General features: G+C 35.0%; 1 protein-coding gene across 2 annotated transcripts in view; it reads left to right on the plus strand.

The window, feature by feature from the left end:
- Positions 1–14,584, plus strand: part of LOC139981440 (ras-related protein Rab-24-like) — a 72,437-nt gene continuing 57,853 nt past the window's right edge. Inside the window, exons 1-4 of one of the 2 annotated variants that reach the window (XM_071993811.1) lie at positions 1–313; positions 3,236–3,373; positions 5,081–5,149; positions 5,739–5,817. In XM_071993811.1, the coding sequence (XP_071849912.1) occupies positions 3,272–3,373; positions 5,081–5,149; positions 5,739–5,817 (250 nt within the window). In that variant the 5' untranslated portion in view covers positions 1–313; positions 3,236–3,271. The remainder of the gene's footprint in view (positions 314–3,235; positions 3,374–5,080; positions 5,150–5,738; positions 5,818–14,584) is intronic. The other variant, XM_071993812.1, reaches the window with a different exon arrangement.

Below are 14,584 nucleotides of genomic sequence, written 5' to 3' on the forward strand. Positions count from 1 at the left end.
CTATATTTTGATCAAATCTAGTTTGCTTTTTGAATACATTTCTACGGTAGAATAAACATGCAAACACGTTATAGATAAATGCGATAGGAAGTACAATGCGAACTGTTTAAGTTGGCCTGACATTGTAATATACTGATATTATGTATATACAGAGCACTGAACTGTTCTGCATTTCGAATAGGTATTTAGCAAAGACACGCATGTATTCACATATGGTTTGTTGTTTATTCGATAAGCCTAATCTCGCTTATAGTGAAATACATGAGCTATTCCAAACCAACAAATAATAAACGTACGGTCGGATTGTCAAAGGGTAAGTTCATATTCCGTTATTTTAATGTTTCATAAATCAGGTGATAAAATGCATTTACTGTTTGCAAGTATTGACAATATATATACCTTGTATGCAATTGCAGTTGATGCATTTCTACAAAATTAAAAAATAAATAAAAACATTCCATAATTTCTAGGTATATGTGGTACCGTATGGTATATACTGAACTTACAATGAGCCAAAACTGCCAGCTTCCGGTTAAGAAACTAAGTAGCAGTTTTGGAAAGGCTTTCTATAACTATTTTATACCATGCACATTTAATTGAAAATTGGCTTTATATGTTAACTTACCTATAGGCCTACATCATAAGTAACAATTGTAGCTTGCGTTGCATGTTATACAAGCTGCCTGATGAGCATCTAGTGTATATCAGTGTTTGGGGAGGGGGAAGGGGCGGTAAGGATCTCAGAGGCCCTGGTAGCGTCCCTCATGAGAGCGTTGTGGTCAAGTGGTTAAGGCAGTGGACTTGTGATCTAAGGATTGCAGGTTCGAGTCTTAGCCAGATCATTGGGGTGTGTCCTTGGGCAAAGCACTAGTATCTCCAATACCTCTCTTCAGCCAGGTGTATAAATGGGGACCTGTGAGATAAACTGTCAGCTGAGCGCTGTTTAGCTGCTGCCATGTCCGGGGATTGTCTCTATGTTTGACAGGTTATCGTTGACCAGGGTAATATCGTGAAGCGCATTGAGCACCGTTATCGGTGGATATGTCTGTGTTTTATAAATCCTCAATATTATTATTATTATTATTATTATTATTATTATTATTATTCCATTCTCAGCCTCTAACCCAAGGGCGTAGGAACCGGGGGCTGGGGGCGCCAGCCCCCCCCCCCCAGTGAAAAATATGGAGGGGCGGAAGTATCATTCCGCCCCCCCCCCGCTCCGCAAGTCAGAAAACCCCTTTTTCATTTCCAAATGAGAAAAGAATCTCATTTGGAGCACCAAATTGCATCTAAGGCCAGGTGAAAATGCAAAGTTATATACAAAATGGAGTGGGTGGGTTGAAGTGTGCTATATTGCACCAAATTGCATCTGAGGCCACCTGGAAATGCAAAAAAAAATCCAAAGGGGAGGGGGACACCCCCTCCCCTTAGACCCCTCCCCCAGGCCGGCCATCAGTCTTCAGCCCGCCACTCAAAAGTACCTTCCTACGCCACTGCTATAACCCACCCACCCACCCACCAACCCTCTTGCTTTAGTTTCCTTAATAAATCATCTATTTTCATGCCAGTTATCTGTTTCCGTGTATCTTATTTACCCTGACGTCGTAAAGAAAAATTAAAAGTGTTTAAAATAGTCAAAAGTACAAAACAAATAGTATTCAAAAAGTCTTCCTGTTCACATTTAACGCCTCAAATATGTATATGTTCTCTTAAGAAACCATATGCTATTTTGCCTACGTTAATTTTCGCCTTAAAATTTGTTACGTTTCGTTATCATACCAAGGGGTGGTGGAAGGGAGGAGGGCGTCATAGACAATACAAGGTTTAGTGCTGAAGATTGCAATTTTCTGTCCAAGTCGCATCATTCTTGAAACGAAACGATAAAGTTAAGGTATTTTATACCTTCAATTCCTTGGAATTTAAATCCTTTCAGAAATCAAACTTTTATTGGTTTGTGTGTGTGGAGGGGGGGGGGGAGGGGTGGATTATTACCAGCGGATATGATTTTGCCGGTTTAAATTTACCATTCCAGAGATTTGACTTAATTTAAGGTTAAATATCGCGAAACTGGAACTGCAGCTATTGCCAACACTCACGTTCTAAACTATGCGAAACCAATTATAACGATTTTGCCAATATCGCGAGGAGACTAGAAACCGCCTAGTATTTTCCATAAATGTGAAGATCTCAGGAAGACGATTTTGCATGTGACCTAATGGTCGGTTACATGGCGGGGGGGGGGGGAGGGGGGGCACTTCACAAACTATATTGGACACTATAGGTTAGAACGATCGAGTTGAGTCCGGGTTGAGTCCGAGTTTTCTGATTAAAATTGTCTTAAAACTAGTTGTTTACCTTCATGTGCTATTGTTTTAAGCTAACAGCTTTTTTAACGCTCGAAATTGGAAGTCAAATACAGTACAATTGCTCGCTATCTGTGTATAAACAGTACCTATTTCAGCGTTTGATTTTCGCGGTATACCAAAGATGAATTCACACGGTTGACCATAGGCTCCTTTGGGTCAATCTCTGTTTTCAGACATTCCAGAGGTGCATGTCACGTAACTACCCAAAAGATCATTTTCGTGGTCGTTTGTCGATGGGTTATAGTAGGTTTTAGAACATTTTTCTTTACATGTTGATTATGGGTATGTAAACTCCAAATTTAATGGAAAATCCCCCCCCCCCCCCAAAAAAAAAAAAAAAAAAAAAATCTCCATATAGTTGGTCTTTAAAGTCGGTGTTTTGCCGTCTTTACGGGATCCGCTTTTGCAAAATTTTATCACATTTTGAAGACTGGAAAAGATATATAATTATGTAATATTACCAGTATTAAAATTTCTTCCTCTTTTACTTGCACTTTGACTCATCAATACTTAGAATTCTGGTTAAACTCATTCTTGCAGAGTTGAATAACTTCACAAGTTCTAAACTGATATATACGTTTAGTAACAATATAGGCTATGGGTTTGTACGATATGCAGATGAAGCAAGTTGTTTAGGGGCCCCAAGTTCAGGGGACCCCGGATCAAGGAGCCCCGGGTCAAGGGTGTGCATTCATGAGAACTTTCTGACAGGGGATGCACGCATATTTCGACATATTAGAATTGTGCATGCAACACTTAATTAAGGGGAGTGGTGAACATAGTATGGTGTCTTATGGTTCCAGAAGGAGCTGGGTCCAGTATACTGTGTGTCAAATCCGAAGAATCATATTATATTTTATTCATTTCAGGATTCAAAACATTCGAGCAGGGACCGTAGACAACTGATGGCACATTCTGTGAAGATTGTAACATTAGGTGATGCAGGTACGGGAAAGTCTGCACTGATACAACGGTATATCGAAGGGACTTTCGCGCCAGGTGCATCGGTGTGTAATTATACAAACAAGGGGGAGAGGGGAGTATTATGTAAATAATCCGAAGCCCCAACTTATTAAGTAGATGTCTTAATTCCTTCCCCAACCCCACCCCACCCCACCCGCACTTCCGTTAACCAATTTGGGAAATGTTTACCAGGACAATTTATCCGACCAGAAAACGTATATACTAAACCGCATTTTCACGTCGTAACTAAGCTGTGACCACCTGTCCCGGAATATGTTACATTTATGACATTCCGATTGACAATATGCTAAATGTCATCGAGTTTGCATTAACCGTATGCATAAAAAATATATATATGCTTGTAAATTACTAAGTCATACATATCAGCCCCCCACGGCAGCCCTTTGAGAAATGTTGGTGCTCAGATGTAGCATGCGGTTATATTTGGCAACTTCATTGTTGAAGAATGTTAACCAGTCAATGTATTGAACATATTGTATATTAACGTACTGCAACACAATATAGTATTTTGTCTCCGGGTGGGGTTTGAGTCTCCCGAATTGTATATGTTCCCCCCCCCCTCCCTGCTGCAAAAGCTGACATAGAGCGAAACTATCGATGCCGATGTATAACCTATAAATGGTATATTATATATATATATATATATATATATATATATATATATATATATATATATATATTTATATATATTGAATGCAACTCGAACGTCGTGACCTAACTATTGAAATGTCGTCAATACACACATACGCCTATATATACAACACTGACTCTCACACATTACACGATTGTGGTGCCAAACGACTTCTTCGTTGACGACTGGTGCTCGTTAAGGTAGAAGGCAAAGGTATAAAGGCAAATATTTTCCTCTCTTTTGTAACATTTCTTGAGCCCGGAAAAGTGTGGTCGTAAAAGGCCACTCACTCACTGCACGGCCGTCGCAAACTATACCAGTCAGGAAAGCGCAACATAAAGATACGCATGGAACGCGGAAAGGGCCATTGTTATGCGCCGTCCATTCAGACAAGTCTCGGTCGTTTATGGCAAGCCATGTGGGACAAACACCGCCAAAACATTTATCGTTGGTATATGTACACAGCAAAAGCGGAAATGTTTTTTTCGTGTATATTCTAATTAATCCGTGCATATATTGGATTTAATCCTTATATGTATTTGATTTCATACTTGTATATATTCGAATTAATACGTGTATATTTTCAAATTAATACGTGTATATTTTCGAATTAATACGAGGATATATTTAAGCCATATGATTGGCTAATAATATATAAGCGTATATATTCCAATTAATACGCGTATAAATTCCAATTAATACGCGGATATATTATGTAGTGTTTGTCCCACATGGCTTGCCATAGTCGTTCGCAAAATAACCATCATCGTTCAAACAGTAACCGACGTCCATGCAACAACAAAGTATAGTCGCCGTCGGTTCACCGTTAGCTTTAGGCGCCGTTTATTCCGAACAGAAAACCGCTGTCCGTCAGCACATTTCCTTCGGTTTCACGACGACCAGCGATATTTTAAAGAACCCGCAGAACCTTATGGCAAAGGAAAAAAGTCATGATGTATGCCTCATTTGAGTGGGTCAATATTTCATTGATTTACCTGTTTAATGGTTATTTTTTGTCGGCATTCTCATTCCGTACAGAATTCCTTTTTTTTTCATTTCGTCCTTTATAACGAGACATTTCTTGTGCTTCCTTCTTCAGACAATTGGTGTGCAATTTATAGCCAAAAGACTACAGATCGGGGATACTAGCCTTGCGCTTGCAATTTGGGTAAGGTTGATAACAAATAGAGCGTTATTTTAACTATCCCACCTTACACTCTTTCTATAAAGTTCTATAGTTTCAAAAGGGTGTTTATTAACTCTTTTGAACGGTACACACTATAATGACTTATTCGAAGAGATCATTTCACATTTCTCCTAAATTTTCAATTATACTAATGTCTCACACATCTAAATTTGCGATTATCCTGCATAACAAGCTATAACTGTTGCAATAGCTGTGAGTATAAGAAGGGAGAAATAATGATTTTTAAGGTAATAAATTATGCTGTCTTTTAGCAGACAAAAGCAACTGATAAACATTTTTTTTTTAAAGAGTGTTGTATTGGAGAATCTGACCGTCTCAATTATAGTAATTCAAGTAAAGAATTTAAATTAATTAATTAATTAATAAATAAATTATTTAATTTTGTGAGAGTGTCATTGTTAAACTTTCTTGCATATAATTTAGAAATAGGGGAGGACATGCTATAGTGATATGTTTGGGATATGAACGGCCCAAACACACCTGTGCTTACATTGAATTAATATGTCGATTGTCCATTAATTATCATCCACAACACTTCTTTCTCCTTTAGGATCCATGCGGGCAGGAAAGGTACCGCTCATTAGTAAAGCTATACTATCAGGGAGCCTCGGTGGCCCTTATTTGCTACGGTAGGATTCGCATACCTGTCCAACCATCATTATTGATGTATGTGACAGAGATAAATAACACCGCCCCCCCCCCCCCTCTCTCTCTCTCTCCACCTATCGCCCTTCTCATCCCACCCTCCACAGTCAGGACACACACATAACCAAAATTATTAATCTATATGATAGCTTTTTCATGAACAACTCCCTCAAACAGCTAAGAAAAATATGATTCCATCGGAGAGCTGTCATTCCTTCACAAACAAGACTGAAGACTTGATCAAGTATAAATATGACATCATAGAGCCACATGCGCATCAATTATTTATGTGTTTTTTGTTTTGTTTTTACAATGTGTATTTCCTGTAAACGAAGATGGAGTTTGCAAATGAGATCCAGGTCTCCCGCTTTATATATATATATATATATATATATATATATATGTATATACATATATTACCTGGTTTATGTGGACGTTGGCATATGACAGGGTTACGGGGACTACTAGATGTACACATGCTAGGCCCGTAAAAATTAAGTGGTTTCTGCTGTTATGGTGAGTGGAGCTATCTATACCTTCAGAATTGCAATTTTATTTATTGAGAGAAAAGTCGGTATACATGATAGTGTGGACATTATTATGTGGACAGTCCCCATAATCCCCCTGTATACTAACTTTATATACATTATACATAGCAGGCAATGTAAAAACGATTGTATATGCAAGGTGCACAATATGCGTACATTTTAATACTAAAAGAAAATCCAGACCAAAAGTCTAAACAAGTGGCGAATCCGTGGAATTGCATATCTAATCGCCACACACCAAATACAGACATAAACTACTGACAATACCCATGCAATCTACCCAATGTAAGGGAAATGTTAATGATATGGGTATAAGCCTTTTGACCCTTTATAATGTACTCACTTATTGCCATAATAGTGTATATGTATGACACAAAAAACAATTACCAAAGTTAAAATGAAGTATCTTCGTTTTATCGAAATATGTGGTTAGCATGGTTATGGTCAGTGTGAATTAGATTAGCTGATCATTTCTGAATAAATTCAAGAGGAGCTTTGCTCTAGAGTCAATATGTTATACCACATCATGTGTATAAGATTATGTGGACGGTCCACATAATCCGCTCATACACTTACGATTATATATTCCAATTGAGATTACGTGTGTTACAGGGGGAAAAAAAGACGTTAATACTCCTATTATGAATATATTCAATACATTTAAATAATTGTTTCAATAATTTAAAACCCTAATTTTTGTTTATAGTCAATAAAAAATAATGAAATGTGTATAAGATTATGTGGACGGTCCACATAATCCGCTCGTACACTTACGATTATATATTCCAATTGAGATTACGTGTGTTACAGAAAAAAAGACGTTTATACTCCTATTATGAATATATTCAATACATTCAATACAAATGCTTTAAACAGATCTACGAGTTCGGTAAATACAGGATATAAAACAGACCCATATTTGGCGGGTTGATTCCTTACTGAATCTGTCAATATTTGGTGCGGGGTCCTTCCTTTGAACACAGTTATTTTGAAATAATGTAGTTGATAAATTTGTAACCCTAATTTTGGTTTATAATCAATAAACAATACAATGAAATGTGTATAAGATTATGTGGACGGTCCACATAATCCGCTCATACACTTTCGATTATATATTCCAATTGAGATTACGTGTGTTACAGAAAAAAAGATGTTAATACTACTGTATGAATATATTCAATACATTCAATACACATGATTTAAACAGATCTACGAGTTCGGTAAATACAGGATATAAAACAGACCCATATTTGACGGGTTGATTCCTTCCTGAATCTATCGATATTTGGCGCGGGGTCTTTCCTAAGAACATAGTTATTTTGAATTAATAGAGTTCATCAATTTTCAACCCTAATTTTGGTTTATAATCAATAAACAATACAATGAAATGTGTATAAGATTGTGTGGACGGTCCACATAATCCGCTCGTACACTTTCGATTATATATTCCAATTGAGATTACGTGTGTTACAGAAAAAAAAATGTTAATACTTCTATATGAATATATTAAATACATTCAATACACATGATTTAAACAGATCTACGAGTTCGGTAAATACAGGATATAAAACAGACCCATATTTGACGGGTTGATTCCTTCCTGAATCTGTCGATATTTGGCGCGGGGTCTTTCCTAAGAACATAGTTATTTTGAATTAATAGAGTTCATCAATTTTCAACCCTAATTTTGGTTTATAATCAATAAACAATACAATGAAATGTGTATAAGATTGTGTGGACGGTCCACATAATCCGCTCGTACACTAACGATTATATATTCCAATTGAGATTACGTGTGTTACAGGAAAAAAAAATGTTAATACTTCTATATGAATATATTAAATACATTCAATACACATGATTCAAACAGATCTACGAGTTCGGTAAATACAGGATATAAAACAGACCCATATTTGACGGGTTGATTCCTTACTGAATCTGTCGATATTTGGCGCGGGGTTCTTCCTTAGAACACAGTTATTTTGAATTAATATAGTTGATTAATTTTCAACCCTAATTTTTGTTTATAGTCAATAAAAAATAATGAAATGTGTATAAGATTATGTGGACGGTCCACATAATCCGCTCGTACACTTACGATTATATATTCCAATTGAGATTACGTGTGTTACAGAAAAAAAGACGTTTATACTCCTATTATGAATATATTAAATACATTCAATACACATGATTCAAACAGATCTACGAGTTCTGTAAATACAGGATATAAAACAGACCCATATTTGACGGGTTGATTCCTTACTGAATCTGTCGAGATTTGAGGGTGTGTAGCCCTTATTCAGAAGACCGTTATTGTGAATTAATGTACTTGATTAATTTTTAATATTTTCAATTATACGGTTTTGGTTTAGAATCAATAAACAATACTACATCATACGTATAATATAATGTGGACGATCCACATAAACCGATTATACAATTACGATTATATATTTCAATTGAGATGACGTGGGTTATTAAACAAAAACGTCAATACTACTGTTGCATTCCGGGGGCCCATTAGCATAGCAGAGAATACTGTCAAAAGTTCCTTTATGGAAATGTCGTGGTTAGCTTGTGTATCAATTAATCGTAGTAAAAGAGACCGGGCCATATTACAATTACAAGAAAATAAAAAATCTCTGCGTACAAGAATTTAGTATATGTGAATGCAAGTTTACAATGTAGATTAATTTTCAAAACCTGTGCAAATGGTGACACTCTGGTACATATACTAAGCAATAAAACAATACAACATGTGACGTAAAATCTCTTTAACTATTTCATGAACAACAACAACATTATCCCCCTCAACATATGCAGATATGTCGTAGACATTAAACTCACTGGTAATACCGATTTACTTAACCCATAACTCTCTTAATTAGACTATAAAACACATCAATAAGCATTTAACCCTCCTAAATTACATACCACTTGACTATAAATATTCATGACATGGCTGGCTATGTAGTTCAATGCACAGCTTACTACGGATGAGTATGAAAACCATTCACGTTACACTACTATCCTAATACACACTATTGTCTTAACAGCTTCGTTTTAAACAATTAATATTTGAATGGTTATGAGTATTATCTTACAGGACAAGGGTAATAGTAAGTTTTATTTTCACTTTTCTTTTTAAGTCGGGGGTAAGGGTGCGGGGGGGGGGGGCACCAATGCCAATCATAACCCGTGCACCGGTGGTCATTGAGGTCAGTTTACAGGAGTGGTTCATTTCCAATGTTCCCAATTAAAGTTGAGATCAAGTTTCATTACAATGTAGGTAAGCCGACTTTCATTTAATATGATATGGCTATCTATTTTTAATTTCAATTTTTCTACGTTCAATGACACATGATATAGACAGACCTACAACTTCGGAAAATAAAGGATATAAACAGACCCTTGTTTGACGGAGTGATGATTAACTGAAATATTTCGAGATTTGAGGGTTTGGCCCTTGTTCAGAAGGCTGTCAGTGTTAATTAGATTAGCTGATCATTTCTGAATATATTCAAGAGGAGCTTTGCTTAAGAATCAATATGTTATACAATATCATGTGTCTCAGATTATGTGGACGGTCCACATAATACGCTCATATACTTACGATTATATATTCCAATTGAGATTACGTGTGTTACTCAAAAAAAAACGTTAATACTACTATCCAAATACATTCTATAGACCAAAAGAAAATATTTAGGTTGTGATCTTTCTTAACAAGCTGCTTTTAAGACAATTATTATGTGAACGGTCAACAGTATTATCATACTAATATTAAGGGTTAAGGATTAGGGTTATTCTTTCGGGTTTCCTATAATAATCCTAACCCATGTAACGAGGATTGTTGATGCTTGCTTACACTTTTTTCTTCCCAATGTTCCCAAATAAAGTTTTGTTAAGACTATATTAGCCTAAAGGTAAACCGTATGACATGCAAAAATATATGTTTATTTGATAAAGTTATCTGTTTTTAATATAAATCTTTATATGCTCATTGATACGTGATTTCGACAGATCTATGAGTTCAGTAATGAAAGGAAATAAAACAGACCCATATTTGACGGGTTGATTCCTTCCTGAATCTATCGATATTTGGCGCGGGGTCTTTCCTAAGAACATAGTTATTTTGAATTAATAGAGTTCATCAATTTTCAACCCTAATTTTGGTTTATAATCAATAAACAATACAATGAAATGTGTATAAGATTGTGTGGACGGTCCACATAATCCGCTCGTACACTTACGATTATATATTCCAATTGAGATTACGTGTGTTACAGAAAAAAAAAATGTTAATACTTCTATATGAATATATTAAATACATTCAATACACATGATTTAAACAGATCTACGAGTTCTGTAAATACAGGATATAAAACAGACCCATATTTGACGGGTTGATTCCTTCCTGAATCTGTCTATATTTGGCGCGGGGTCTTTCCTAAGAACATAGTTATTTTGAATTAATAGAGTTCATCAATTTTCAACCCTAATTTTGGTTTATTATTAATAAACAATACAATGAAATGTGTATAAGATTGTGTGGACGGTCCACATAATCCGCTCGTACACTAACGATTATATATTCCAATTGAGATTACGTGTGTTACAGGGAAAAAAAATGTTAATACTTCTATATGAATATATTAAATACATTCAATACACATGATTCAAACAGATCTACGAGTTCGGTAAATACAGGATATAAAACAGACCCATATTTGACGGGTTGATTCCTTACTGAATCTGTCGATATTTGGCGCGGGGTCCTTCCTTAGAACACAGTTATTTTGAATTAATATAGTTGATTAATTTAAAACCCTAATTTTTGTTTATAGTCAATAAAAAATAATGAAATGTGTATAAGATTATGTGGACGGTCCACATAATCCGCTCGTACACTTACGATTATATATTCCAATTGAGATTACGTGTGTTACAGAAAAAAAGACGTTTATACTCCTATTATGAATATATTAAATACATTCAATACACATGATTCAAACAAATCTACGAGTTCTGTAAATACAGGATATAAAACAGACCCATATTTGACGGGTTGATTCCTTACTGAATCTGTCGAGATTTGAGGGTGTGTAGCCCTTATTCAGAAGACCGTTATTGTGAATTAATGTACTTGATTAATTTTTAATATTTTCAATTATACGGTTTTGGTTTAGAATCAATAAACAATACTACATCATACGTATAATATAATGTGGACGATCCACATAAACCGATTATACAATTACGATTATATATTTCAATTGAGATGACGTGGGTTATTAAACAAAAACGTCAATACTACTGTTGCATTCCGGGGGCCCATTAGCATAGCAGAGAATACTGTCAAAAGTTCCTTTATGGAAATGTCGTGGTTAGCTTGTGTATCAATTAATCGTAGTAAAAAGAGACCAGGCCATATTACAATTACAAGAAAATAAAAAATCTCTGCGTACAAGAATTTAGTATATGTGAATGCAAGTTTACAATGTAGATTAGTTTTCAAAACCTGTGCAAATGGTGACACTCTGGTACATATACTAAGCAATAAAACAATACAACATGTGACGTAAAATCTCTTTAACTATTTCATGAACAACAACAACATTATCCCCCTCAACATATGCAGATATGTCGTAGACATTAAACTCACTGGTAATACCGATTTACTTAACCCATAACTCTCTTAATTAGACTATAAAACACATCAATAAGCATTTAACCCTCCTAAATTACATACCACTTGACTATAAATATTCATGACATGGCTGGCTATGTAGTTCAATGCACAGCTTACTACGGATGAGTATGAAAACCATTCACGTTACACTACTATCCTAATACACACTATTGTCTTAACAGCTTCGTTTTAAACAATTAATATTTGAATGGTTATGAGTATTATCTTACAGGATAAGGGTAATAGTAAGTTTTATTTTCACTTTTCTTTTTAAGTCGGGGGTAAGGGTGCGGGGGGGGGGGCACCAATGCCAATCATAACCCGTGCACCGGTGGTCATTGAGGTCAGTTTACAGGAGTGGTTCATTTCCAATGTTCCCAATTAAAGTTGAGATCAAGTTTCATTACAATGTAGGTAAGCCGACTTTCATTTAATATGATATGGCTATCTATTTTTAATTTCAATTTTTCTATGCTCAATGACACATGATATAGACAGACCTACAACTTCGGAAAATAAAGGATATAAACAGACCCTTGTTTGACGGAGTGATGATTAACTGAAATATTTCGATATTTGAGGGTTTGGCCCTTGTTCAGAAGGCTGTCAGTGTTAATTAGATTAGCTGATCATTTCTGAATATATTCAAGAGGAGCTTTGCTTAAGAATCAATATGTTATACAATATCATGTGTCTCAGATTATGTGGACGGTCCACATAATACGCTCATATACTTACGATTATATATTCAAATTGAGATTACGTGTGTTACAAAAAAAAAACGTTAATACTACTATCCAAATACATTCTATAGACCAAAAGAAAATATTTAGGTTGTGATCTTTCTTAACAAGCTGCTTTTAAGACAATTATTATGTGAACGGTCAACAGTATTATCATACTAATATTAAGGGTTAAGGATTAGGGTTATTCTTTCGGGTTTCCTATAATAATCCTAACCCATGTAACGAGGATTGTTGATGCTTGCTTACACTTTTTTCTTTCCAATGTTCCCAAATAAAGTTTTGTTAAGACTATATTAGCCTAAAGGTAAACCGTATGACATGCAAAAATATATGTTTATTTGATAAAGTTATCTGTTTTTAATATAAATCTTTATATGCTCAATGATACGTGATTTCAACAGATCTATGAGTTCAGTAATTAAAGGAAATAAAACAGACCCATATTTGACGGGTTGATTCCTTCCTGAATCTGTCGATATTTGGTGCGGGGTCTTTCCTAAGAACATAGTTATTTTGAATTAATAGAGTTCATCAATTTTCAACCCTAATTTTGGTTTATAATCAATAAACAATACAATGAAATGTGTATAAGATTGTGTGGACGGTCCACATAATACGCTCATATACTTACGATTATATATTCCAATTGAGATTACGTGTGTTACAGAAAAAAAAATGTTAATACTTCTATATGAATATATTAAATACATTCAATACACATGATTTAAACAGATCTACGAGTTCGGTAAATACAGGATATAAAACAGACCCATATTTGACGGGTTGATTCCTTCCTGAATCTGTCTATATTTGGCGCGGGGTCTTTCCTAAGAACATAGTTATTTTGAATTAATAGAGTTCATCAATTTTCAACCCTAATTTTGGTTTATAATCAATAAACAATACAATGAAATGTGTATAAGATTGTGTGGACGGTCCATATAATCCGCTCGTACACTAACGATTATATATTCCAATTGAGATTACGTGTGTTACAGGGAAAAAAACATGTTAATACTTCTATATGAATATATTAAATACATTCAATACACATGATTTAAACAGATCTACGAGTTCGGTAAATACAGGATATAAAACAGACCCATATTTGACGGGTTGATTCCTTACTGAATCTGTCGATATTTGGCGCGGGGTCCTTCCTTAGAACACAGTTATTTTGAATTAATATAGTTGATTAATTTAAAACCCTAATTTTTGTTTATAGTCAATAAAAAATAATGAAATGTGTATAAGATTATGTGGACGGTCCACATAATCCGCTCGTACACTTACGATTATATATTCCAATTGAGATTACGTGTGTTACAGAAAAAAAGACGTTTATACTCCTATTATGAATATATTAAATACATTCAATACACATGATTCAAACAGATCTACGAGTTCTGTAAATACAGGATATAAAACAGACCCATATTTGACGGGTTGATTCCTTACTGAATCTGTCGAGATTTGAGGGTGTGTGGCCCTTATTCAGAAGACCGTTATTGTGTATTAATGTACTTGATTAATTTTTAATATTTTCAATTATACGGTTTTGTTTTAGAATCAATAAACAATACAACATCATACGTATAATATAATGTGGACGATCCACATAAACCGATTATACAATTACGATTATATATTTCAATTGAGATGACGTGGGTTATTAAACAAAAACGTCAATACTACTGTTGCATTCCGGGGGCCCATTAGCATAGCAGAGAATACTGTCAAAAGTTCCTTTATGGAAATGTCGTGG

Source organism: Apostichopus japonicus, chromosome 15, assembly GCF_037975245.1.
Source record: "Apostichopus japonicus isolate 1M-3 chromosome 15, ASM3797524v1, whole genome shotgun sequence".
Classification (NCBI taxonomy): domain Eukaryota; kingdom Metazoa; phylum Echinodermata; class Holothuroidea; order Aspidochirotida; family Stichopodidae; genus Apostichopus; species Apostichopus japonicus.